This window comes from Phascolarctos cinereus, unplaced genomic scaffold, assembly GCF_003287225.1.
Source record: "Phascolarctos cinereus isolate Bilbo 61053 unplaced genomic scaffold, phaCin_HiC Scaffold_4;HRSCAF=312, whole genome shotgun sequence".
NCBI lineage: Eukaryota > Metazoa > Chordata > Mammalia > Diprotodontia > Phascolarctidae > Phascolarctos > Phascolarctos cinereus.
The window spans coordinates 317,384,825-317,407,537 of NW_027555847.1; the positions used below are offsets into that span (position 1 = coordinate 317,384,825).

Below are 22,713 nucleotides of genomic sequence, written 5' to 3' on the forward strand. Positions count from 1 at the left end.
GTGCAAAGGATTGTTGTTGTGCCAAGCTCAGTGCACAGCTTGCTTGCTGGGCCTCAGCTCTGGAAAACAAAGTGTCTCCTAATATCTTGACAGGACTAACCAGCCTTCTAGCTTGGTTTGAATCTGCATCTTTCAACAAAATATGGGACTCTTGTCCTCATATCACTGTAAAGAGCATTTTAGATATCACGTAGACAATTTCCCTCATTTTCCAGATGGGAGAACCGAAGCCTGGAGAGGTTAGGTTCCTTGCCCAAGGTTACATGGGTAGAGTTGGGATAAGGCACCAGATTTTCTGACTCCCACTCTAGTGTTTTCCTCTACACAAATAAAAGAGGAATCCCTTGTTGAAAATGAATTTAAGCAGAGCAAGGAGGATGATCCTAGACCTTTCTCTCATTTTTTGATAAAGGAAAATAAGGCACACTGTGAAACTTCCTAGAACTGCTCCCCACAGATATTCACTTACAGCATTTTTATTTTTAAAGGTTTCCCTACTACCCCATCTTTTTGCTTTAGTTATTGGAAAACAATGAAGAATGAGCAGTTTATTCAGTCTAGAAGAATAGAATTCAAAGTTCCGGCTTCAAGAACTACTATAAAGAGACTTTGCTTCCTCCTTCTTCCTTCCTCTCCCTTCCTCCCACTACCCCTTACTGAATAATACATGCTTTTTTCTATTCTTGCCACAGTTGTGGTTATAGAATGCTAGACCCGTTTGTAAATGTTTTTTCTCTTTAAATTGACCCCATCTTCTCCAACCCCCAGGAATGAACTCTAACCTTTCTTTAATCCCTTGAGTTTGAAAAGAGGTTCTCTCAGCTTTGTTGATGTCATCCTGGCTGCCTCAAAGTGGGCCAAGTGAGAGTTGGGGCTATTATGGAGACCAGAAAATCCTGTATTAAAAAACAAACAAACCCACACTCAGCAAAACCTTTTTTGTGGCCTGTTTCAGCTGGATAGTTTCCTTAGTTCTCTACTTTACTTTGTGGTAATAAGCAGATTTATATTATTTTTAAAGTGTGTTGGAAATGTATGCATAAGTAAGCTGACATTCCATCATCCAAACTATAGCTAGGAATTTTTGTAAATGGGAATGACCTTTTGGGGGGGGAAGGAGTATGAAGGTGGTCAAAGACCTTGGGACATGGGAGGCTTCATAATTTAACTAATTGGGGGGCGGAGCCAAGATGGCAGAGTGAAAGCAGTGACCTGTTTGAGCTCTCCTCCAAACCCCTCCAAATACTCATAAAAAATGGCTCTAAACAAATTCTGAAGCAGCAGAACCCACAAAAAGACAAGAGTGAAACAAATTTCCAGCCCAAGACAACCTGGATGATTGATCAGAAAGGTGTATCGCACCGGGCTGGGAGCGCAGCACACCGCGGCATGGGCATGCAGGCAGCAGTAATCCTGGAGCAGGCCTCAGAGGACTGAATCCCGGGCAGCTGTGGCGGTTTCCAGTCTCCTCAATCAATGAATGCCAAAGACAACTTAGAAGGTCAGTGGGAAAAGTCTGTTTCTGGGGTGCTGAGACAGGAAGTTGGGGTTTCAGCTCCATGCCCCAAGAGCGTGGCCCTGGGGGGGGGCAGCTGCTTCCCGAGCTTCTGGCCCACAGACTGAGGGGGAATCCAGTGGCTGATCAGAGAGGGATTGCAGGGATCTCTTTGCCAGTGCTGAGGCAGGAATCTCTTGCTTTGCCCCTGTTTGGATCTGGGTCGCAGTTCTGGGCAGCAGTGCTGGGGTGAGGAGGAACGCTGGCGTGGTAGAGCTTGGAGTGGCTGTGGAGAGGAACCCTTCCTCACAGTTACAGGACAGAAAGGAATACTTGTGGTCACAGGCCAGGAAAGGAGTAAACACCTCGCCCCTTATCATACCACCTTGGAAGAACTGAAAATTTACAGGTCCCTACAAGTATCTCTGAAAACAGCTGTACAAACCCCTGAAGCTTGGGACAGTACATTCTCCACATTGGAAGCAGACTCTTACCTTAACAAAGAGTTTAAAACTCAAGTAATTGGCTGGGATCATGAGCAAGCAGCGCAAAAAGAGTCAGACTATAATCTTACTTTGGTGAAAAAGAAGATCAAAATATACAACCAGAAGAAGACAACAAAGTCAAAGCTCCTACATCCAAAGCCTCCAAGAAAAATATGAATCAGTCCCAGGCCTTGGAAGAGCTCAAAAGGGATTTTGAGAAGCAAGTAAGGGAAGTAGAGGAAAAACTGAGAGTGATGCAAGAAAATCATGAAAAACAAGTCAACAGCTTGCTAAAGGAGACCCAAAAAAATACTGAAGAAAATAACACCTTAAAAAATAGCCTAACCCAAATGGCAAAAGAGGTCCAAAAAGCCAATGAGGAGAAAATGCCCTAAAAAGAAATTGGCCAAATGGAAAAGGAAGTCCAAAAGCTTACTGAAGAAAATACTTCCTTAAAAATTAGAATAGAGCAATTGGAAGCTAGTGACTTTATGAGAAATCAAGACACAGTAAACAAATCCAAAAGAATGAAAAATTAGAAAACAATGTGAAATATCTCATTGGAAAAACAACTGACCTGGAAAATAGACCTAGGAGAGAGAATTTAAAAATTATTGGACTATCTGAAAGCCATGATCAAAAAAAGAGCCTAGATGTCATCTTTCAAGAAATTATAAAGGAAAATTGCCCTGATATAGTAGAACCAGAGGGCAAAATAGAAATTGAAAGAATCCACAGATCTCCTCCTGAAAGAGATCCCCAAAGGAAAACTCCTAGGAATATTGTAGCCAAATTCCAGAGTTCCCAGGTCAAGGAGAAAATATTACAAGCTGCCAGAAGGAAACAATTCAAGTACTGTGGAAACACAATCAGGATAACACAAGATTTAGCAGCTTCTACATTAAAGGACCAGGGCATGGAATATAATATTCCGGAGGGCAAAGGAGATAGGATTACAACCAAGAATCACCTACCCAGCAAAACTGAGTATAATCCTTCAGGGGAAAAAATGGTCATTCAGTGAAATAGAGGACTTTCAAGCATTCTTGATGAAAAGACCAGAGCTGAATAGAAAATTTGACTTTCAAATACAGGACTCAAGTGGAACATGAAGAGGTAAACAGGAAAGAGAAATCATAAGAGACTTATTAAGATTGAACTGTTTATTCCTGCATGGAAAGATGATATTTATAACTCATGAGACCTTTGTCAGTATTAGGGTAGTTGGAAGGAAAAAAATTATATGTATGTATATGTAGATAGATAGATAGAAGGCACAGGGTGAGTTGAAGATTAAGGGGTCATATCTGGAGAATAAAATTAAGGATGAGAGAGGATTATACTTGGAGAAGAAGAAAGGGAGAGGTAGAATGGGGTAAATTATCTCATAAAAAAAACAGAAAAGAAAAGTCTTACAGTGGAGGGGAAATGGGGAAGGTGAGAGGAATGAGTGAATCTTATTCTCATAGGATTTGGGTTAAGGAGGGAATAACATACACATTCAATTGGGTATGGAAATCTGTCTTACCTACAGGAAAATAGGGGGAGAAGGGGACAAGAGAGCAGGGGGATGATAGAGAGGAGGGCAGATTGGGAAAGGGGTAATCAGAAGTAAATACTTCTGAGGAGGGACAGGGTCAAAAGAAAGAATAGAATAAATGGGAGGGCAGGATAGGATTAAGGGAAATAGAATTAGTTTTTCACAACATGTCTACTATGGATGTGTTTTGCATAACTGCACATGTACAACCTATTTTGAGTTGCTTGCCTTTTCAATGAGGGTGGGTGGGGAGGGAGGAAGCGAGAAAATTTGAAACCTAAAGTTTTAAAAACATATGCTTAAAAAAATGTTTTCGCATGCTACTGGGAAATAAGAAATACAGGAAATGGGGTACAGAAGTCTATCCTGCCCTACAGGAAAATAGAAGGGGAAGGGGATAAGAGAAGGGGAGAGAGATAGAAGAGAGGACAGACTAGGAGAAGGGATATGCAGAATGCATGCCATCTTGGGGTGGGAGGAGGGGGGAGATGGGGTATAAATTTGGAATTCAAAAGCTTGTGGGAGTGAATGTTGAAAGCTAAAAATAAATAAATTTATATTAAAAAATAAAAATAAAATAATTTAATTATAACTGATTGGGTGCTAAAAGTCTAAGTTCTGTACTTCTGAAGTACTCTAATGTAAGTTATGGTTCTGCTTATACCATCACATGGATACACAGCAGAGAAATGACTTATCTCGAATAGACAGGGCAATCAATCAGAAAACAGGATGAACTCTTATCTTCAGACTTTCCCAGTTAGGGCTCAAGGTATATGAAAGAGATTTTACTGACTCATATTTTTATAGCTTCTCCATAGCAGAGCTGAATGGGTGAATTGGTCTAGTACTATGACATCTATGAATCAAGTAACTTGGGGGAGGCTCTCCCGTGGTGACTTCAATTGTTTTTCCCTTTTTATTCAGTACCTCCAGTGACAGGTTTAAAAGGAAGCCTAATTCCTGAAGGGATTTAGTCACCATTGAAGAGAGGGGCCCGGGAATAAGTGTTGTCTTCACAAGGGTAGGGAGGAGCTCATTCTCCTGCTCATTAACTTTTGCCTTCTACTCTATTCACTGTTAGGAGCACATCATCATCCCTGCTAGGTAGAGATGAGGAAACTGAGGACCGAAAAGGTGAAATAATTGTCTCATAAGCAAGACTCAAACCCAGGTCTTCCAACTCTTAAGTCCAATCAATCAGCTTGAATCATCTACCATGAGCCAGACACTTTACTAGTCTGGGGACACTGACAGAAATGAAACATTTCTTGACCTCAAGAAGCTTACAATTCTATTGAGAGAAATAATATGGTTGTGTATAATTATCTACATACATGCTAATTTTGTCCTATTTTGTCTTACTACTTCCAATAATTTAGATGTGGCACAGTGGGTCTCTTGGGGGAAGGGAAAACCTTCTGTCTGCCTTATCTTGTAGCAATAGTGGGTATACCATCACCTCTGTGAAAATCAATTGATGAGCATTTAAGTGTCCACCATGTGCCAAGTGTTAGAAACCAAATCTTTGCCCTTTGTAGATCCCCATAAAGTTGATGGCAAAGCCCACAATTTGACTCTGGAGTAAGGCCAAAAGGTGAGAGAGATTGTCGCCTATTGTATTCATTCATCACATAAGCATTTATTAAATACATGCCTATGTAGTAGCCCAAGCCTGACCAAGTCAATGTGGTATCTCAAGTTCAAGACTGGAATGAAATGAAGTATTCACGCCACATTTAGCAGTTAGCAGAAAGAAATTTTCTTAGCCATAGCAAGCAAAGTACATTTAAAACAGTGCAAGGTTAATCAATGAGTGCGAAGCATTGATTCAGCTGAGCACAGCTTCCCTGCACCGGTGTTGGTCATAATGCTGGTCTGCCAGTCAGAAGCCTCAGCAATTTATGCCCTGGCCCTTTTGTCCTCAAGTAAAGAAGAAGTTTTAGTCTTGGAGTCAATTAAATCTGGAGGATAGTTTCCATCCCTTTAAAGGAAAAACTAGCCTAGCCTACATGGGATAAAGTTTTAGGAAAAACCAGCCCTCCCCATTGGCAAGGCCTTGGGAAATGTTGCTTCTAAAATAGTCTACTATGTGCCAGGTACCGTACTAAGAGCTGAGAATATGAAGACAACAACAACAACAACAAAAGAAAAGGAAAAACCAGTCCCTTCTGGGGTTTGTATTCTATTTCCCCTTGAGATCCTGAGGACTTAGGGAACCCTTTTTGAGAATCTTCCTCATTTGTGAAATGAGCAGAACCAGAAGAACATTGTACACAGTAACAGCAACATTGTACAATGATCAACCATGATACATTTAGTTCTTCTCAGCAATATAATGATGCAAGGCAATTCCAAAAGACTCATGATGGAAAGTACTATCCACATCCAGAGAAAGAACTATGGAGTGTGAATGTAGATTGAAGCATATTATTTTCACTTTTTTTTTGTTTTTTCTTTCTTGTGTTTTTTTTCCTTTTTGTTCTGATTCTTCTTTCACAGCATGACTAATATGGAAATACGTTTCCATGATTGTATGTGTATAACCTATATCAGATTGCTTGCTGTCTTGGGGAGGGGGAAGAGAGGGAGAAAAATTTGGAACTCAATCTTACAAAAATGAATATTGAAAACTATCTTTACATGTAATTGGGAGAAAACATTATTAAGGGGGAAAAAAAGAATCTTGCTTAACCCTTTTCTGAGGAAAGTTATTTTCTTGGGTCCAATTGCCACCAAGCCCTGACTGGAATGACACATACTTGAATGACAAGGCAGCCAGGAGTTGCAATGGGTAGAGTGTTGAGCCTAGAGTCATGAAAACTCATCTTCCTGAGTTCAGATCTGGCCTCAGACACCTGCTAGATGTGTGACCCTGGGCAAGTAACTTAACCTTGTTTGCCTCAGTTTCCTCATCTGTAAAATGGAGATAATAATAGCACCTACCTCCCAAAGTGATTGTGAGGGATCAAATGAGATAATAATTGTAAAGCGCTTAATATGGTGCCTTGTACATAGTAAACATTATATAAATGTTAACTATTATTAAAGTATCTGAGAGATGTAATAAAAACACGAGTCTTGTGATTACTTTTCAGAAAGGAAGAAAGCCATTTCTTTTGGCTGCTGAAAATGGACATGTTGAAATGATAGAAAAACTCATCACACTCAACCTGCTCACTTTAGAAAAAGACAAGGTGAATTGTACTTTTTCCATAACTTTGATGGAACCCATTTAAGCATAATGGGGGTAGGGCAGTGACAATCAGCAATGGGCAGCCCTTGAACATTGTGTGGTGGGATCCCCTCCATGTGCTCTATGGTTCAGCCAAACTGGCCTCCTGGCTGGTCCTCACAGTGTTACTATGAGCCCTAAAAGCATAATAAAGGGCTGGTTTCACATAACTATAGGACAGCTTTAGGAAGGACTACTGCCCTAATGAGATATTGGACTTCCAATATCCCTTCCATTTTCAAGATTCTACAATTCTACAATACTTTTTGTAAATGCCGTCGTATCATTTTGCCTTTATTTTTTTTAAATTATTAAGTAGTGGGAAAAGTACCCAAAAAGTAAGGTAGAGATTTTAAAATTTTGGCAATGTATTCTGCAAAATTCTCTAAATTTAGTCAACCAACAAGAATTTATTAAGAGCCTACTATATGCAAGTCATTGTTTGGTCATGTCTGATTCTTTATGACTCCATTTGGGGTTTTCTTGGCAAAGATACTACAGTGGTTTGCCATTTCCTTCTCCAGCTCATTTTACAGATAAAGAACTGAGGCTAATAGGGTTAAGTGACTTGTCCAGGGTCACATGGCTAGTAAATATCTAAGGCTAGATTTGAACTCAGGAAGATGAGTCTGATTCCCAGTCTAGTATTCTATCTACTGCCTCACCTAGCTGCCCTAGATACAAATATGAATGCAAAAAATGAAATTCCTACTTACAATGAACTTACATTTTAATGAGGGAGAGAATAAGTACCTATAAAATATATACAGCATAAATAAAAAGTTAGCTAGCAATTGGGGAGACCAGGAAAGGCTTCGTGTAGAAGATGCTGTTGAGTGACATAGCCAGAGCTTATTTATTCTGCTGAAATTATCCAGAACAAACCCTCTTTGGCTACTTCTCTTTTCTGTTGTAAATTTTGGGCCACTTAGGTAGTCTATATCACTTTTTTTTTTTAGGCAATTGGGGTTAAGTGACCTGCCCAGGGTCACACAGCTAGTGTCAAGTGTTTGGTCTGAGGCCGGATTTGAACTCAGGTCCTCCTGACTTCAGGGCCAGCACCACCTAGCTGCCCCCCAATATCACATTTACCCAAGAGTGGGCCAAAAAAGAAAGTGTGTGTGAAAATGACCACATCCTGAATGCTAAATGAAGTCAGATTCAAACCTTTTAGAAGAGCCAGTGTATTGATGTTTTTCAGATATTTGGAGGTACTTGTTTTCCTTTTGGGATTCTACTTCTTGTGTTTCTAATTGTAGGAGGGAAATACAGCTTTGCATCTAGCGGCAAAGCATGGTCATACTGGTGTTGTAGAAATGCTGATACCCCAGTGGCAAGAAATAAATGAGCCCAATGAGGTAAGTGCATTTCACAGCAATGACTTTCAAGGAAAGATTCCAAAAAAAGGAAAAAAATCCCCTGCACAAATTATAATGATGTGAAAAGGAGCTTAGCAAATTCTATTTGTTCTTTGTTATTGCATGACAATTTCCCAACTCTGTATCATTTAATATCTATTTATGTCAACGATCCCTTGAATGTCCCTCTTATGGCTCTGGTGATGGAAGCCACTCAGGGAAGCTGCATTTAATCTGATTAACTTTGAGCCTATTTTTTCTTTAATCACCTTTCATCACAACTTTGGTCTTAACCTCTACTCCTCATTCTCTCTCACTCCACACGTCTAATTAGTTGCCAGATCCTGTCATTTCTTTCTCAACATCATCTCTGATCTTTCCTCTACTCTCTACTCCTACAACAATTACTCTAATGCAGGTCCTTTTTGCTTTTTGTCAGAATTATTTGAATAGAGGTCAGTGGAGTGGCTCACCCCCATCTTGGCAGATCTTTCTTGAGATTAGGAATTCTAAGCCAATTAGGGGTCTGCACTAAGTTAGCAATATTACCATGAGCTCCCAGGAATGGGGGCCACCAGGTCAGAAAACAGAGCAAGTCAAAGCTCCTGTGTTGATCAGAGGGGGACTTGGCCATGAGTAGCCTATGTATTTCCAAGCCAGGTAGAATTAGGAAAGCCAGTCTTAAATAAATAAATTTAAAACAACACCTTATGTAATAGACTCCTAATTTATTTCCTTGCCTTCCCTGTCCTGATTCAAAGTATACACATCTGCTAAAATGATAGTTCTAAAGTGCAAGCTTGACCCTTATTCAGTAAACTTCAATGGATCACTGTTGCCTTTAGGATCAAATATAAACTCCTCTGGAACTACATGAACATAATTATAAAATACTTTTTATACAAATAAAGTCAGATTTAAATAATTGGAAAATACTAGTCTTTCATGGATGGGCAGAACCAATATACTAAAAATGACAATTCTACTAAATCTACTCATTTAGTGGCTTCCCAATTAAATGTATTTTATTGAGCTAGAAAAAAAATAATGAAATTCATTTGGAAGAACAAAAGATCAGGAATATAAAAAGAATTGATGGGGGAAAAAAAAGTAAAGGAAGGAAGTTAAGCAGTACCAAGTCTTAAACTATATTATATATATATAAAAAGGAAAAGAACCTATGTATTCTAAAAAAATATTTATAGCAGGTTTCTTTGTAGTAGCAAAGAACTAGAAATTGAGGGGATGCCCATCAATTGGGGGATGGCTAAACAAGTTGTTGTATGTGATTGTGATGGAATACTATTATGCTATAAGAAATGATGAGTAGGATGCCCTCTGAAAAACCTGGAAAGACTTCTATGAACTGATGAGAAGTGAAATGAACAGATCCAGGAGAACATTGTATATACAGTAACAGCAATATTGTATGATGATCAACTTAAATGACTTAGCATTCTCAGCATTACAGTGATCCAAGACACTCTTGAAGGATTAATGATGAAAAATGGTTAAGGCATTCTCTGCAGCTTAGAGTCTTAAAGAGTTACCTGGAGTTACTAAGTGGTTAAGTAATTTGCTCAGGTTCACAGTCAGCATGTGTCATAGGCAAGATTTCAACAGAGGCCTTCCCGACTCTGAGGCCAACTCAGAGTAGAGCCTTGGTGCCTTATAGATATGTGTGTGTGTATGTGTGTGTGTGTGTGTGTGTGTGTGTGTGTGTGTGTGTGTGTGTGTGTGTGTGTGTACATAACTCCCCCCCCCCCCCATATAATGTAAACTGCTTGAGGACAGGGATCATTGTATTTAGGCACAAGTGCCTGGTACATTGCAGGCATTTAAGAAGTACTTGATCATTGTACAAATAAGAAATCATGGTAACAGTCTCTGGGGCTATGCAGAGCCACCTGTCTTCTTGAGTGAACAAATTGCCTTGATTTGTCTACCTGTTATTGAGGGGCAAGACTCATCTTAGTTTTTGAATGTACCTTAATCTGTCCAGCTGGTAGCAGAGGGCAGTGTTTATCAAAAACTGCTTTGCACCTCTCCAATGCACTTACCATGTTATAGTTGTATTAAAGTTATCTGTTATTTCTGTTTTATCCCTCTATTATTCTGCATAAGGGAAGAGGCAAAAATCTTTTCTAAACTTTGCATCTTACCCCAGTACCAAGCACAGTGCTGCATAAAGAGTCCTAGGTCCAAAAATAAAGATTTGTTGAGCAAATAAATGGGTTCTCATGTTTCTTGGTTTATGTGACTCTCCTTTGGCTCATGTGGTTATAGGAGGGTGGAGCAATTAGTTCTGGGCAAAATTTCAGGGGTGGGAATTGAAGTGGGGGAGGCAATCCTTTAAATCTCATATGAACACATTTATTGTGATGCTTAGAATCAGAGTCCATTTACTCTTGGAGTAACTCTTAGGAAAGATCAGCCTTTGAACATGGTTATAGAAATCAGACTTCTTGCTGTTCTTTCATTCAGTCATATCTGACTCTTTATGACCCTGTAGACCATAGTGCGCCGATACCATCCATAGGGTTTTCTCGACAAAGATACTGCAGTGGTTTGCCATTTCCTTCTCCAGTGGTTAAGGCAAACAAGGTGAAGTGACTTGCTCAGGGTCATATAGCTAACTAAGTGTCTGAGGCTGAATTTGAACTCAGGTCTTTCTAAGTTCAGGCCCCTCCTCTCCCACTCTATCCGCTGTGTCACCTTCAAGAAATCAGATAGCTACATAATTAAATTGCATTCAACAAATGATAAACATTAGTTAATATTTAAAGTTCTATACAAAGAACTGGGCTGGTACCTGGGAGAGAAATAAAATTTAGATAAGATTTTCCCTGTCCTCTAGGAGCTTACATTCTAGTATGATCCATATATAGATAATTATAATGAAAAATGCCACATAAGCACATGAGAGAGGTGTAAGTAGAATGTTTTGTAACGTGGGGTTAAGGGTGAGTGTTATTAGCAACAGTTTAATCCTGAGTACTTAATAGCTTTCCCCAAATTTCTGTTTTAAGACTTTACTATTAGAAATGTACACAGCAGGGTTTCAGCCTATATTTACAAAAAACCAGTGCGCTAGAGAAAACTCATAAAGTCTAAGTGGCCATAATTGCCATTTATGATTGGTTTTCTCTATATAAAATAAGTTATACAATGACAACATTGTTCTTCTGCACGAAGCCAGTGATTCTAATTCAATCATGGGCTCCTGTGAGGCCCATTAAAATAGCTGTTTTCTTAATTTAACAGATTGCCAAAATAGAGATTATATTAATGTCTATGAAAGCCTTCTATATTGTGGTCTCCAAATTGATGACCCTGGACCCTAGGGAACCATGGAACGACCCCCAAAGGGTAAGGGTCATACCCCATTTTCTTTGTAATAGTCAATCACAGGGCTTGTCTCTAATACAAGGGAGTCTCACCACCCCCTTCACCCTTATCAACCAACATTCCCCACTCTGGCTCCTCTAGAAGCTGGCAATCTTCCCACTCCTTCTATTCTGGGCTGAGTGTGGGCCAGTTATAACTTAACTGCACCCTGAACACCCATACCAGCAGCTATGCAGGTACTAATGGGAAAATTCCTTTCCTCCTTTCCCAATATATACCCACACCTTTTCCCCTAGATCATTTCAGCTGAATCTGTGCCTCTTGGCTTACCCTGTGACCCAGGGTAGTGGCTGGAGAGTAAGAGTTGGGCCCTCTCTCTTTTTGTTTTGGTGATTCTCAGTGATCTGTAAGGTAGGAGCAGAAATGGGCCTTTATCTGCATTAGATTTCTTTAGATTTTTCCAGACTTACACCTTTTCTTAACTTCCCTATTATTGTCAAAGAACACCACCTATCCTTTCTATCATTCCCGTTTGCAACCTTCTGGCCATCCTCACTCTCCATCAGTAGTCAAATCTTGTTGATTCTACTTTTACATCTTCTGCATTGGTCCTTTCCCCTCTAATCACACTACTACCCTAATTCTGGGCCTCTTCACCTCTGGCCTGAACTATTGCAGTCATCTTCTAATTGGTCTCTCCCCCTCAAGTCTTTCCCCTTTCCAATCCAACCCTTAGACAGCTGCCAAAGTGATTTTCCTAAGGTGGCACAGTGGATAGAGCTCTGGGCCTGGAATCAAGAAGACTTGTCTTCATGAGTTCAAATGTGGTCTCAGACACTTACTAGCTGTGTGACCCTGGGCAAGTCACTTAACCCTGTTTGCCTCAGTTTCCTCATCCATAAAATGAGCTGAAAAAGGAAATAGCAAACCACTCCAGTGTCTTTGCCAAGAAAACCCCAAATGGGGTCACAAAGAGTCAGACACGACTGAAACAATAAACAACAGTGACAATGACCATGTTACCCCATTACTCACTAAACCCCAGCGCTTCTTATGACTGCTAGGACTTTATCTCATCCATTAAAAATATCCTTTTTTTGGTTGTGTTTTATAATGTATAATGTACACATGTTTTGTTGTAAGTTGTATAATGTATAATGTTTTGTAATTATCAGTGCAGAAATAAAAGTACATTTGTTGTTCAGTTGTTTCAGTGATGTCTGACTCCTTGTAACCCCATTTGGGGTTTTCTTGGCAAAGATACTGGAGTGGTTTGCTATTTCCTTCTCCAGCTCATTTTACAGATGAGGAAACTGAGGCAAACAAGGTTCAGTGACTTACCCAGGGTCTCACAGCCAGTAAGTGTCTGAGGCCACATTTGAACTCTGGAAGCTGAGTCTTCCTGACTCCAAGCCCAGCACTCTATCCATTGTGACACCTAGCTGCCTCATATGTACATTTACTTATAAGTTAATATACATATATTGGGGATGTTAAAAATTTTTTTTTACTGGCCAAGAAATTTGGAGACAACTACTCTAGAGGAAGAGCACAAGAATATGATTAGTGTGATCTTTGGCTAGGTGTCTCTAGGTTGCATTTCTTTGTAGGTTTGTAGGTATAGCTAGAAAGGACCTTAATGGTCATCTAGTCTAATCCTTTCATGTCTCTGATGCAACCCAAGGCTCAAGGTGGTTAAGTCACTTGCCAAAGGATACACAGTAATAAATGGAAGAGCTGGCATTCAAACTCTGGTCCCTCAGATGCCCAATCCAGCATTCTTTCCTGGCGTTCAACAAACCTGAAATGTTCTATTGGCGTCCAAAGTACTATGTTTAATTCTCACTTCCTTTCTTAATTTAATGCAGTTCAACAATTGCTAACTTGTTTTCCAAGTGCCAATTCTGTGCTGGCACTGTTCTAGGCACTAGAAATATACATACACACATACACCCTCCGAAAATAGTAAGTCCTTGACTTCAAAAAGCCTACATTCTTAACACATTCTACTGCTAAAAAGGCACAAAAAGTAAGAGCACATTTCTCCCTAGTATAAACAGAGATGAATTAGGGATTGCAACCTTGAACATAATTTATATTCATATATATATATATAGCATATATATAACTATATAACTATAACTATATATAAGACAATAGCTAAATTCTAGCTCTTCTCAGCAATACAATGTTCCAAGACAATTCCAAAAGACTCATGATGGAAAATGCTGTCCACATTCAGGGAAAGAACTATGGAATCTGAATGCAGGTCTTAACATACTAATGATGGGGTATGGGCCTAAGCTAAGACCTTTGTCCCAATATGGGCCCCATTTGTCTAAGGGTCCTAGAAAACTTTTGGATTGTACTTGAATTCTCCCACTTGATCAAGGAGGTCTCCAGCATTCCCCTGAGGCCATAATTCCATCAGTTGTCAGTTGGCCTTTCATTGTGGCTACACCCAATATCCCAATTCTCTGTTACCCTTGACCTAGCCTAGCCCTCCATTGTCTTACCTCCCTATGGCCCCAGGCCACTTCCCATGCTTAATCCTATCTAGGCTCCATTCTCCCTGGGCCAAGTAGTCCAGGTCCCTGGAATTCTATTACCTCATAGACTACTTGGCCACTCCTAGATCCCTCCCACAGTCTTTTAGTATATAAGGTCCATCCTGTCCCCATTAAGGTGCTCAGATTTTTACAATCTAGCCAACTGCTCACGGTTGTTCAGATTTCTTAAGAGTCTGGCTAATATGGCAGATCTTTTATAAACCTTGTCTTTGGCTGAAAGAAGGCTTGGGTTGAATTCTTTTGGACAGGACCTGTGTGCTGTGATTTTGGGGTTGCAGCACCCCTAAACCTCTAGACCTCATCACTATTTTTACTTATTGTTGTGGCTTTTCTCTTTTGTTCTTTTTTTTTTCACAATATGTCTGATGGGGAAATACGTTTACATGATTGCATATGTATAACCTATATCAGATTGCTTGCCCTCTTGGGAAGGAGGAATGGGAGGAAGGAAGAAAAAATTTGAAATTCAAATCTTAAAAATGAATATTGGAATTATCTTATATGTAATTGGAAAAAAATAAAATACTATTTGCCAAAAAAAAAGCCAACAAAAAACAATAGCTAAATTCTAGAATCATTCATTCATTGATTATTATTTTACCAAACTTTCCCAAAAGCTTCTCTGTGTGCTGAGCAGCAAAACAAGCCCTAGGAGAGGAATTTTGTGAAAAATAATCACATATTTCCACCTCCAAATTCTGAGAGATGGGATTTTAGAGGGGTGAAGGGGGAAATACTTAAGTATATATGGTAAAATAAGTCCTTTGAAATTCTTAGAAGCTAAACTCATTAATTAGCATCACAAGATTGAAAGAATCTGAGTGCTGAAATTGGATAATTGAGACTAGAAGAGAGTATTTCTTGTCACTCTTGTTTATTGTTATAGGATGGAGAAACACCATTCTTTCTGGCTATTGCAGGAGGTCACAAAGAATGCAGCAAATTGTTACTGGATGCAGGGAGTGATGTCAACATTCCAAATAATGTAGGTACCCCTCACCAGGGTCCGTTATTAGGGATGCCTCACATGTTGTCTGTGGACGAGAGAAATTGTAAGGACTGGCTTTTCATAGGACTAACAGCTAACATGCCATCTGTACTTTGGAGTTATTTCTCACATTTCCCATTGGTGTCTACTCCAAATGAACACCCTTCTTGTTCACTTTGAAGAAGTTTTTTTTTTTTTGGTAGAGAGATAGAAAATGAAGGAATGAATTAAGAAAGCATTTATTAAGCCTCTACTATATGCTAAGTATAGAAAGTGTGAGATGGTCTCTGTTCTTGGGGAACCCACCCTCTAATTGGGAAAGACAATACATCAATGTTTTGCTGAAGAGAGGCCTAAAAATGGTAAAGGTTCAAAGATGGGGTGGATGTCAAGACCCTAGAGTTACTTAGGTTTATGTCAATAGGTCTAAAGCTGGGGATCTGGTGGGCACAAGGGGACATATCTGGGGTTTTCTTTTCTTTTTTTTGGCTTTAGGGGTGGGGAACCTGTGACCTTGAGGCTACATGTGGCCTCCTAGGTCCTTAAGTGCGGCCTTTGACTGAATTGTGGAAGTTATCTGAGGACTAAGCTTGAGAGTGGTTGATCTATGTCATCATCTGAGTATACTAGAAAGAACTGAAGCAAATCTTGCATCTTTCCCTTTCACTCCACTCATATAACTACTACCCTCATCACCTCTCACCTCTACTGCTACAGTTACATCCTAATTGGTCTTGGGGACAGGTAGGTGGCACAGTAGATAGAACACTGGCCCTGGAGTCAGGAGGACCCCAGTTTAAATGCGACCTCAGACAAATAACACTCACTAGATGTGTGACTCTGGGCAAGTTACTTAATCCAATTGCCTCACAAAAAAAAAGCATTAAGGAGCAGCTAGGTGATGCAGTGAATAGAGTACCAGCCCTGGAGTCTGGAGCACCTGAGTTCAAATTTGGCCTCAGATATTTACTAGCTGTGTGACCCTGGGCAAGTCACTTAACCCAGATTGCCCCCCCCCCAAAAAAAAGAGAATAGAAATTGGAAGCAAAAAACCCCAGTGAGACTCAGGAAATAACTTTGGAGTTAATTTTAGTTTAGTAAACAAGGTGAAATCTGTCTTGCTGGTGCTCATATCCCTTTTTTCTAATGAAGCTCCTCTAGCGCTAATCAAAAGAACTTTAATGACTCTCCCACTAGAGAACTTTTCAAATACTTGGAAACACTTGTGGAACCTCAACAAACCCTTTCTTTTCTATGCTAACATGCCCTGGTTCCTTTAACTGACTTGTTTGGTACAATTTGCAGCCTTCTTATCATCCTGGTCACTATTCTGTGGAAGTGCTCTTACTTGTCAATTTTCTTTCTAAAATATGGACCTAAACTACACATAGTACTCTAGATGCTGTCTGTCTCATGCAGGACTATCACTTCCCTTGTTCTGGACATTATATTTGCATCATTAAATCATCTGGGCTGGGCCTGAAGTAGGTCATGCCTATGGTTCAGATTCAGGCCTGGAATAAAAGAAATTTCCTCAACAATAGCAGATGGAGCAAGTGCTGGGCTTAGAGTCAAGAAGGTCAAATGTGGCTTCAGAAACTTACTACCTATGTGACTCTGGCCAAGTCACTTAATCTCTATCTGCCTCAGTTTCCTTCACTGTAAAATGGGAAACCAGCATCTCCTTTACAGGGTTGTTGTGAGGATCAAACAAAATAAAGCACTTAGCACTGTGCTTGACACATAATAGGAGAGTAATACATGTTTGTCCACCTCCATCCTCCCCCAACCTTTCCATCTTATGGATACAGCTCCCTTGCCTCCACATTCGCTTTGATGGTGAGCCTAGTCACAAGTCATTCAAGCTGGAGAATTGCCAGCTTTTCCAGCACTGGGCTTTAGAAGATCAGGAAACTGCCTGAACCGCCCTAAACAGCTTAGTTCTCCAGAACAATTAAGTTTTGAGGTTGGTTTGGTTGTCTTTTTAGGAGAAACTAGACAATGTCCCAGGGACCATTCGGTCTAACTTCTCTGGGCCCCACCCAGATGGGCAGATATTGCTCCTACCACATGAAATAACAGCCTGGGGCAGCCTGTGACTAGAGATGACACAAAAAATAATGCCTATAGAAGTTCAGAAGAATGAGAATTCACTTTTGATTGAGCTAGAAGCAGAAGGCTACATGGAGAAAGGAGGTTTTGAGCTGGATCTTGAAAAATGGGTGGAATTTAGAGGAGGACTTTGTTATTCAGTTGTTTCAGTTGTATCTGTCTCTTCATGGCCCCAACTGGGGTTTTCTAGGCAAAGACATTGGAGTGGTTTTCCATTCCCTTTTTCAGCTCATTTTACAGATGAGGGAACTGAGGCAAACAGGGTGAAGTGATTTGCCCATGGTCACATAGCTACTAAATATCTGAGGCAAGATTTGAACTCGGGTCTTCCCAACTCCAGGCCTTGTGTTCAGTCTACTGCACCACCTACCTGCCCCAGAAGAGGACTAGGAAGAGTATCTTTCAGGGTCCACAGAGTTTGAGGTGCATCAAGTAAAATAATTTGGCAGAAGTGAAGGGTTTGTGTGGGGACTAGTGGGAAATAAAGCCAGATGTTCATTTCCTATCCCTGGGAGAGAGGAAATTGTGCTTCTACTTCATTGGCACCTTGGGGAAAATGTATTCATTTGTGCCATAGCTCTATGAATGGTGGACAGTCAGAAATACCTATTGTACAAATAATTAGAACCATTCTGAATTTTCCAGTAACGTACTGTTCCTATGGCTCATCTGGCATGGATATGACCATGGGTTCTTGAAGGCCATGCCAGAAAAATGCCAGATTGGTGGGTCATACCCAAGTGGAAGCCCTGCCATTTTGGTCCACCAATGGACTTCACTTAACTTAAATCTGGAGGTGCATACCATCAGAAGACTAGCCACCTGGTCATGATTTAGTTTTTCTTGGCCCCTGAAACTCGGTCTATAGAGCAAAACAATCTGCAAACTTGAAGCCCTGTACAAATGTTAGCAATGATCATGACTCTTAACAAGGTGTGAAGTTTCCATCCACAATTGAAGTTACAGATCCTTGACATTAAAAGCAGCACTATGATTCTAACCTGAAAACTCTTTCCCCTCCCCCAACCTTCTGTTTTTCCTCTTAGAACAACAATACTGCTTTGCAAATAGCAACCCAGAATGGGCACGTACCCCTTGTCACTTTTCTTCTCAGTGAAGACATTGTTCTGGACCAGAAAGCTGAGGTGAGGAATGGATAATAATTTATCATCTGGTGGGTCATAATGCCCAACATGCTTTGCTGCGGCTGGTTGACTCTGGCTGGGTAGTTCTTAGTTTTTGTTACAATTTGCAGAAGACAGATTTATGGTGGAGACTATTCTTTAGAAATAATTGTTCGGTTTTGTTGTTGTTGTTTTTTTTTTTGAGGAAGGAGTGGCTCAAGTTCTAATGCAGATGAAAAATAAGCCTCTATTTTACATTTTGATGTTCAGAGCAAAAAAACTTTAATATATGCCAAGATGCCATATTTGTCTGGGAAGATGAGGAAGCTATTATATTAGGGTTTCTATATGCATAGTTATACTATGAAAAATTATCATTTGTTTCTTCTGTGAAGCTATCTATTTTTCTTTAAAATTCGATCAACTGTTCTAACTTGGGTTTCTGGAATCTCATGTTGGCTTTCAAAAAGACCCAACACACCCAAAGCAAACATTTTGACAGTGACCTTCTGCGTTGGAACTGGACCAGGAAAATCCTTTCACATTTTTTTACTCCATTTTCTTCCCTGAGAATATTACTCATTCTGATTGCGATTATCTGTTACTATATGTTCTGATAATTCCAGACTGAGGGTGTGACTTGAACTGGCTGTTGAACTTTGGCTGTTTTAGTGGATAAGTTTTCATTGGAACTGGCTTGAAATGTCTTGGTTCAGTCCAAAGAACTTCCTGATTTGCAGAAGTGCTTGGGCCCTCATGTCAGTTGGGCAGTCGTTGTATTCATTGACATTTCAAAACCTAGAGTCAGAAGATCTAGGTCTGAGTCCTGGTTCAGTCTCATCCTTTGCTGTGTGACCCTGGGCAAGTCATATCACCCGCGTCCGAGTTTCCTTATCTGTGAAAAGCAGATACTACTGACACCATCCGCTTTATGGGATTGTTGCGAGGAAAGTGCCTTTTAAAAATTAACGTGGTATAGAAATGGGAGCCACTTGGTTTTTAAAAAAACATTTTTTATTGATTATTTTTTGTTTCCCTATCACTTATATTTCCCAGTGTATCCTCTTTCCTTCCCTTCCCTAGCGGGCCATTCCTTACAAAGAATGTTTGTCTATTATTTGGGGTGTTTTTTTTTTCTCCCTTGTGCTCCGGCATTCAAGAAGGGTTTTAGGTAAAAGGGGAAATAGGAAATGTCTCATCCCACAGTTCAGTTCCTTCTGCCTATGGAGGACTATTTCAGAGGTGTCAAAGACATCGCCCAAGTGCTACACAAATCAGATTAAATTGTAATTGGTAAATATTTACAAAATAAATAAAAATACAACATGAGACAGATAATATTACATTTTAAAACTAATACGCAGCCCACAGGGATTCTTATGTACAGATCAGTCTATTATTAGTCTTTCTGTTAGAGCTTGACATCATTGGCCTAGAGTTCTTTACAGTAATTTTACTCATCCGTGTAGTCTTTGCTTTCTAGAGGGGCATAGATGAGTAGGCCTGGGAAGGATCTCAGAGAACATCTAATTTAGTCATATTACCCTCATTTTTCTTTTTTTTCCTTTTTTTTTTAAATTTAAGCTAGGCAATGGGGTTAAGTGACTTGCCCAGGGTCACACAGCTAGTAAGTGTTATGTATCTGTGGCCAGATTTGAACTCAGGTCCTCCTAAATCCAGGGCCGGTGCTCTATCCACTGAGCCACCTAGCTGCCCTGTCCCCCTCATTTTTCACATGAGAGAATTAAGGATCAGAGAGCTGAAGTGACCACGGTCACAAAAATACCCAAGTGGTAGCACTGAGACTTAAACACATCTCTCTCAATTCAGTCTAGTGTTCTGTTCTCTGAACCATGTTTCCTTCCTCCTGCCTCTTGTCACTTTTAGGTCATTCCCATTCTCTCATCCTCTCACTTTCCAGTCTTTGCCTTCCTCTCCATGTGCCCTTCCCTTTGAGTTACCTTTCCTTCTTTATCGACTAACCCCACCCCTGTTCCAATGCCTGCTCACTCACCCATCCACCCATTCTCACGGACATCTCTAATCACTTGCTCTATCCAATTCAGCTATTCCCTTTCCCTGAAGATTGTTGTTGTCTCTCTCATCCTTATTTTCTTTCATATCTGGCCATCCTTTCTTCTTTTTGCCATACGGGGTCAGCCCCGTATAATGGAAAAAGTTCTAACTCTGGGAGTCAGAACATCTGGATTTGAATGCCAGCTCTGCTTGGTTAAAGCTATGTGACCTTGAAAAAGTCCTTTAGCTACTCTCATTCTCAATTTCTCCAATCAGTAAAATGAAGATTTTAATAGCCCTACCTTGTAGAGTTGTCGTAAGAACCAAGTGAATATATGTAAAGTGCTTTGCAAACCTTAGAGTATTTCAGAAATGTTAGCTATTGTTAATTACTTAATCTTTCTGACTCAGTTTCTTCATCTGTCAAATGGGGACAATAATGTTTGTGTTCTATACTCCACACTGGGTTATCTTGAGTAAAGTGCTCTAGGTTCCCACCAAAACCCCAGTCTCACTTTCAATTATTCCCCTTCTTGGTCACTTCTCAACTCCCCTCTCCCACCCCTAGCACTCCCTTTTCTTTTGCCTTGTGTTGTCAAAGGGGCATTATGGTCTGGTATTGACTAAGAGAGTGAGAGTTGATGGTGGTGAGAGTAGGAGCATAAAAGCAGAGGGCTAGAAGAGGGAAGAGAAAATGGATTGGGTGCGGGTAGTGGTTAGACTGGGGTACAGGTGGAGGAGAGGGTGGGAGGAAGGAGCTATGGGTAAAACTCTGGAGCAGTACGTTGGAGCTGGACCTTGGCAGTGGTACTTTAGAAATGGCTATGGGCTGCAAGAGAAAGACAGTTCAATTCAGCAAGAACTTCTTAAGTGCCTCCTCTGTATGCCACGTGCTAGTGATACAAACCAAAATAGAGCAGTCTCCGGTGGTTCCCATGTACGACATGGGCACAGAAAATAGATATCAAATATAAAAATATACAGGAATTTCAGGGAAGGGAGGCCAACAGAGAATCTGATTTCTTTGGTATAAAGAATCCTCCTGGAAGAGAAAACTCTCTCTATTAATGCAAATCATTTCCTTCTCCACCACTTACAGATTTAGGGAGTTGCCTACAGCCAGATGGATGTGAGGGCCACTAAACTGTACAGAAGTATCCCTGCAAGACCGCATATTGACTTAGTTTTAAAATGTAATATTATCTATGTTTTATTGTATTTTTATTTACTTTGTTAACTATTTCCAAACTCCATTTTAATATTTCCTTCCCACTCAACTGGTGTTTGATACTTCTGGCCTAGACAGCAGAGAATTTAAGTTACTTCCACATGGCCACACAGCCAGTATGTACCGGATATGACCCAGATCTTCCTGAGTTCAAGGTCACTTCTCTATTCACTATGTCGCACTCCTCTCAAATGACAGTGTTGGACTGGAAAGCCTGTATGGTCCATCCGGCACTAGATCTATGATCCTCCAACTTTTCCAAAGTCATCTAGCTAGTAAGCAGAAGAACTGAGATTTGAACCCATGACCTCCAAGTCTGATGCCAGTTCATTGTACCACATTGCAATGGTATATGAGTAATACAGATAAGGGAGAATACCACCATGTTGAAGTAGCTTCTATCTTTCTGCAGTAGGATTCCCCTCTTCACTTAGCCGTTGCCAACAACCATATCTCTGTAGTGAACAGCTTATTGGCAGCTAACCACAACGTCGATGCCTTAAATCAGGTAAGCAAAGTGAGGCAGAGCCCACTGGTGTCATTTCCTTATCTTCATACAAATGCTGTGTTGATTTGCATATTGTTTACAGTGAAGGTCAAAGTGTCTTAAAGGACAAGGGCCAATTTTTCAGAAGATGTGTGCATTCTTCATCCTCCCTTCCTCCCACACACAGAGCTCAGGCTTCCTCTGGCAGATGGATGGCAGCCAGTGTATTATTCAAATATTCATATTTGACATGTCCAGATATTTTGATACAAAAACAATGGCTTAGAGACCTATTACTAGAAGAGTCTCTAAATCAAGAGCTATTCCCCAAGTCTGATACACTGTCATTGGCAGGGAGCCCCTTTCCACAAGAAGGAAGTTTTATTTCTATCTTGAAGTCATTAATGTGTCTTCCTTTAGCCTGAAGATAGAAAGGCCACACGAAATACAAAAATTACATGGATTCAATTAACTGAAGAAGCAGCAAACCCTCCATAAGATCAATCTATCACTGGCTCCATCTGGAAATGCTGAGACAGAATAATAAATATGATTTAGAGCCAAAGAACTTTAGGGCTTGGAGGAACCTTTGACATCTTCTAGTTTAAAGCCTTCATTTTACAGATGAGCACACTGAACCCCAGAGAGATTAAATGATCTGCTTGTCCCAAAATTGCTTAGTTAGTCCGTGGGAGATCTGGGACTGAAATTAAGCTGTGCATCACAT

General features: G+C 40.2%; 1 protein-coding gene across 1 annotated transcript in view; it reads left to right on the forward strand.

Moving 5' to 3' along the window:
• ANKDD1B (ankyrin repeat and death domain containing 1B) overlaps positions 1 to 22,713 on the forward strand; it is a 108,065-nt gene that overhangs the window by 26,949 nt on the left and 58,403 nt on the right. Inside the window, 5 exon segments of the mRNA XM_078153160.1 lie at positions 6,619 to 6,717; positions 8,015 to 8,113; positions 18,178 to 18,276; positions 21,613 to 21,615; positions 21,912 to 22,007. Coding sequence (XP_078009286.1) covers positions 6,619 to 6,717; positions 8,015 to 8,113; positions 18,178 to 18,276; positions 21,613 to 21,615; positions 21,912 to 22,007 — 396 coding nt within the window.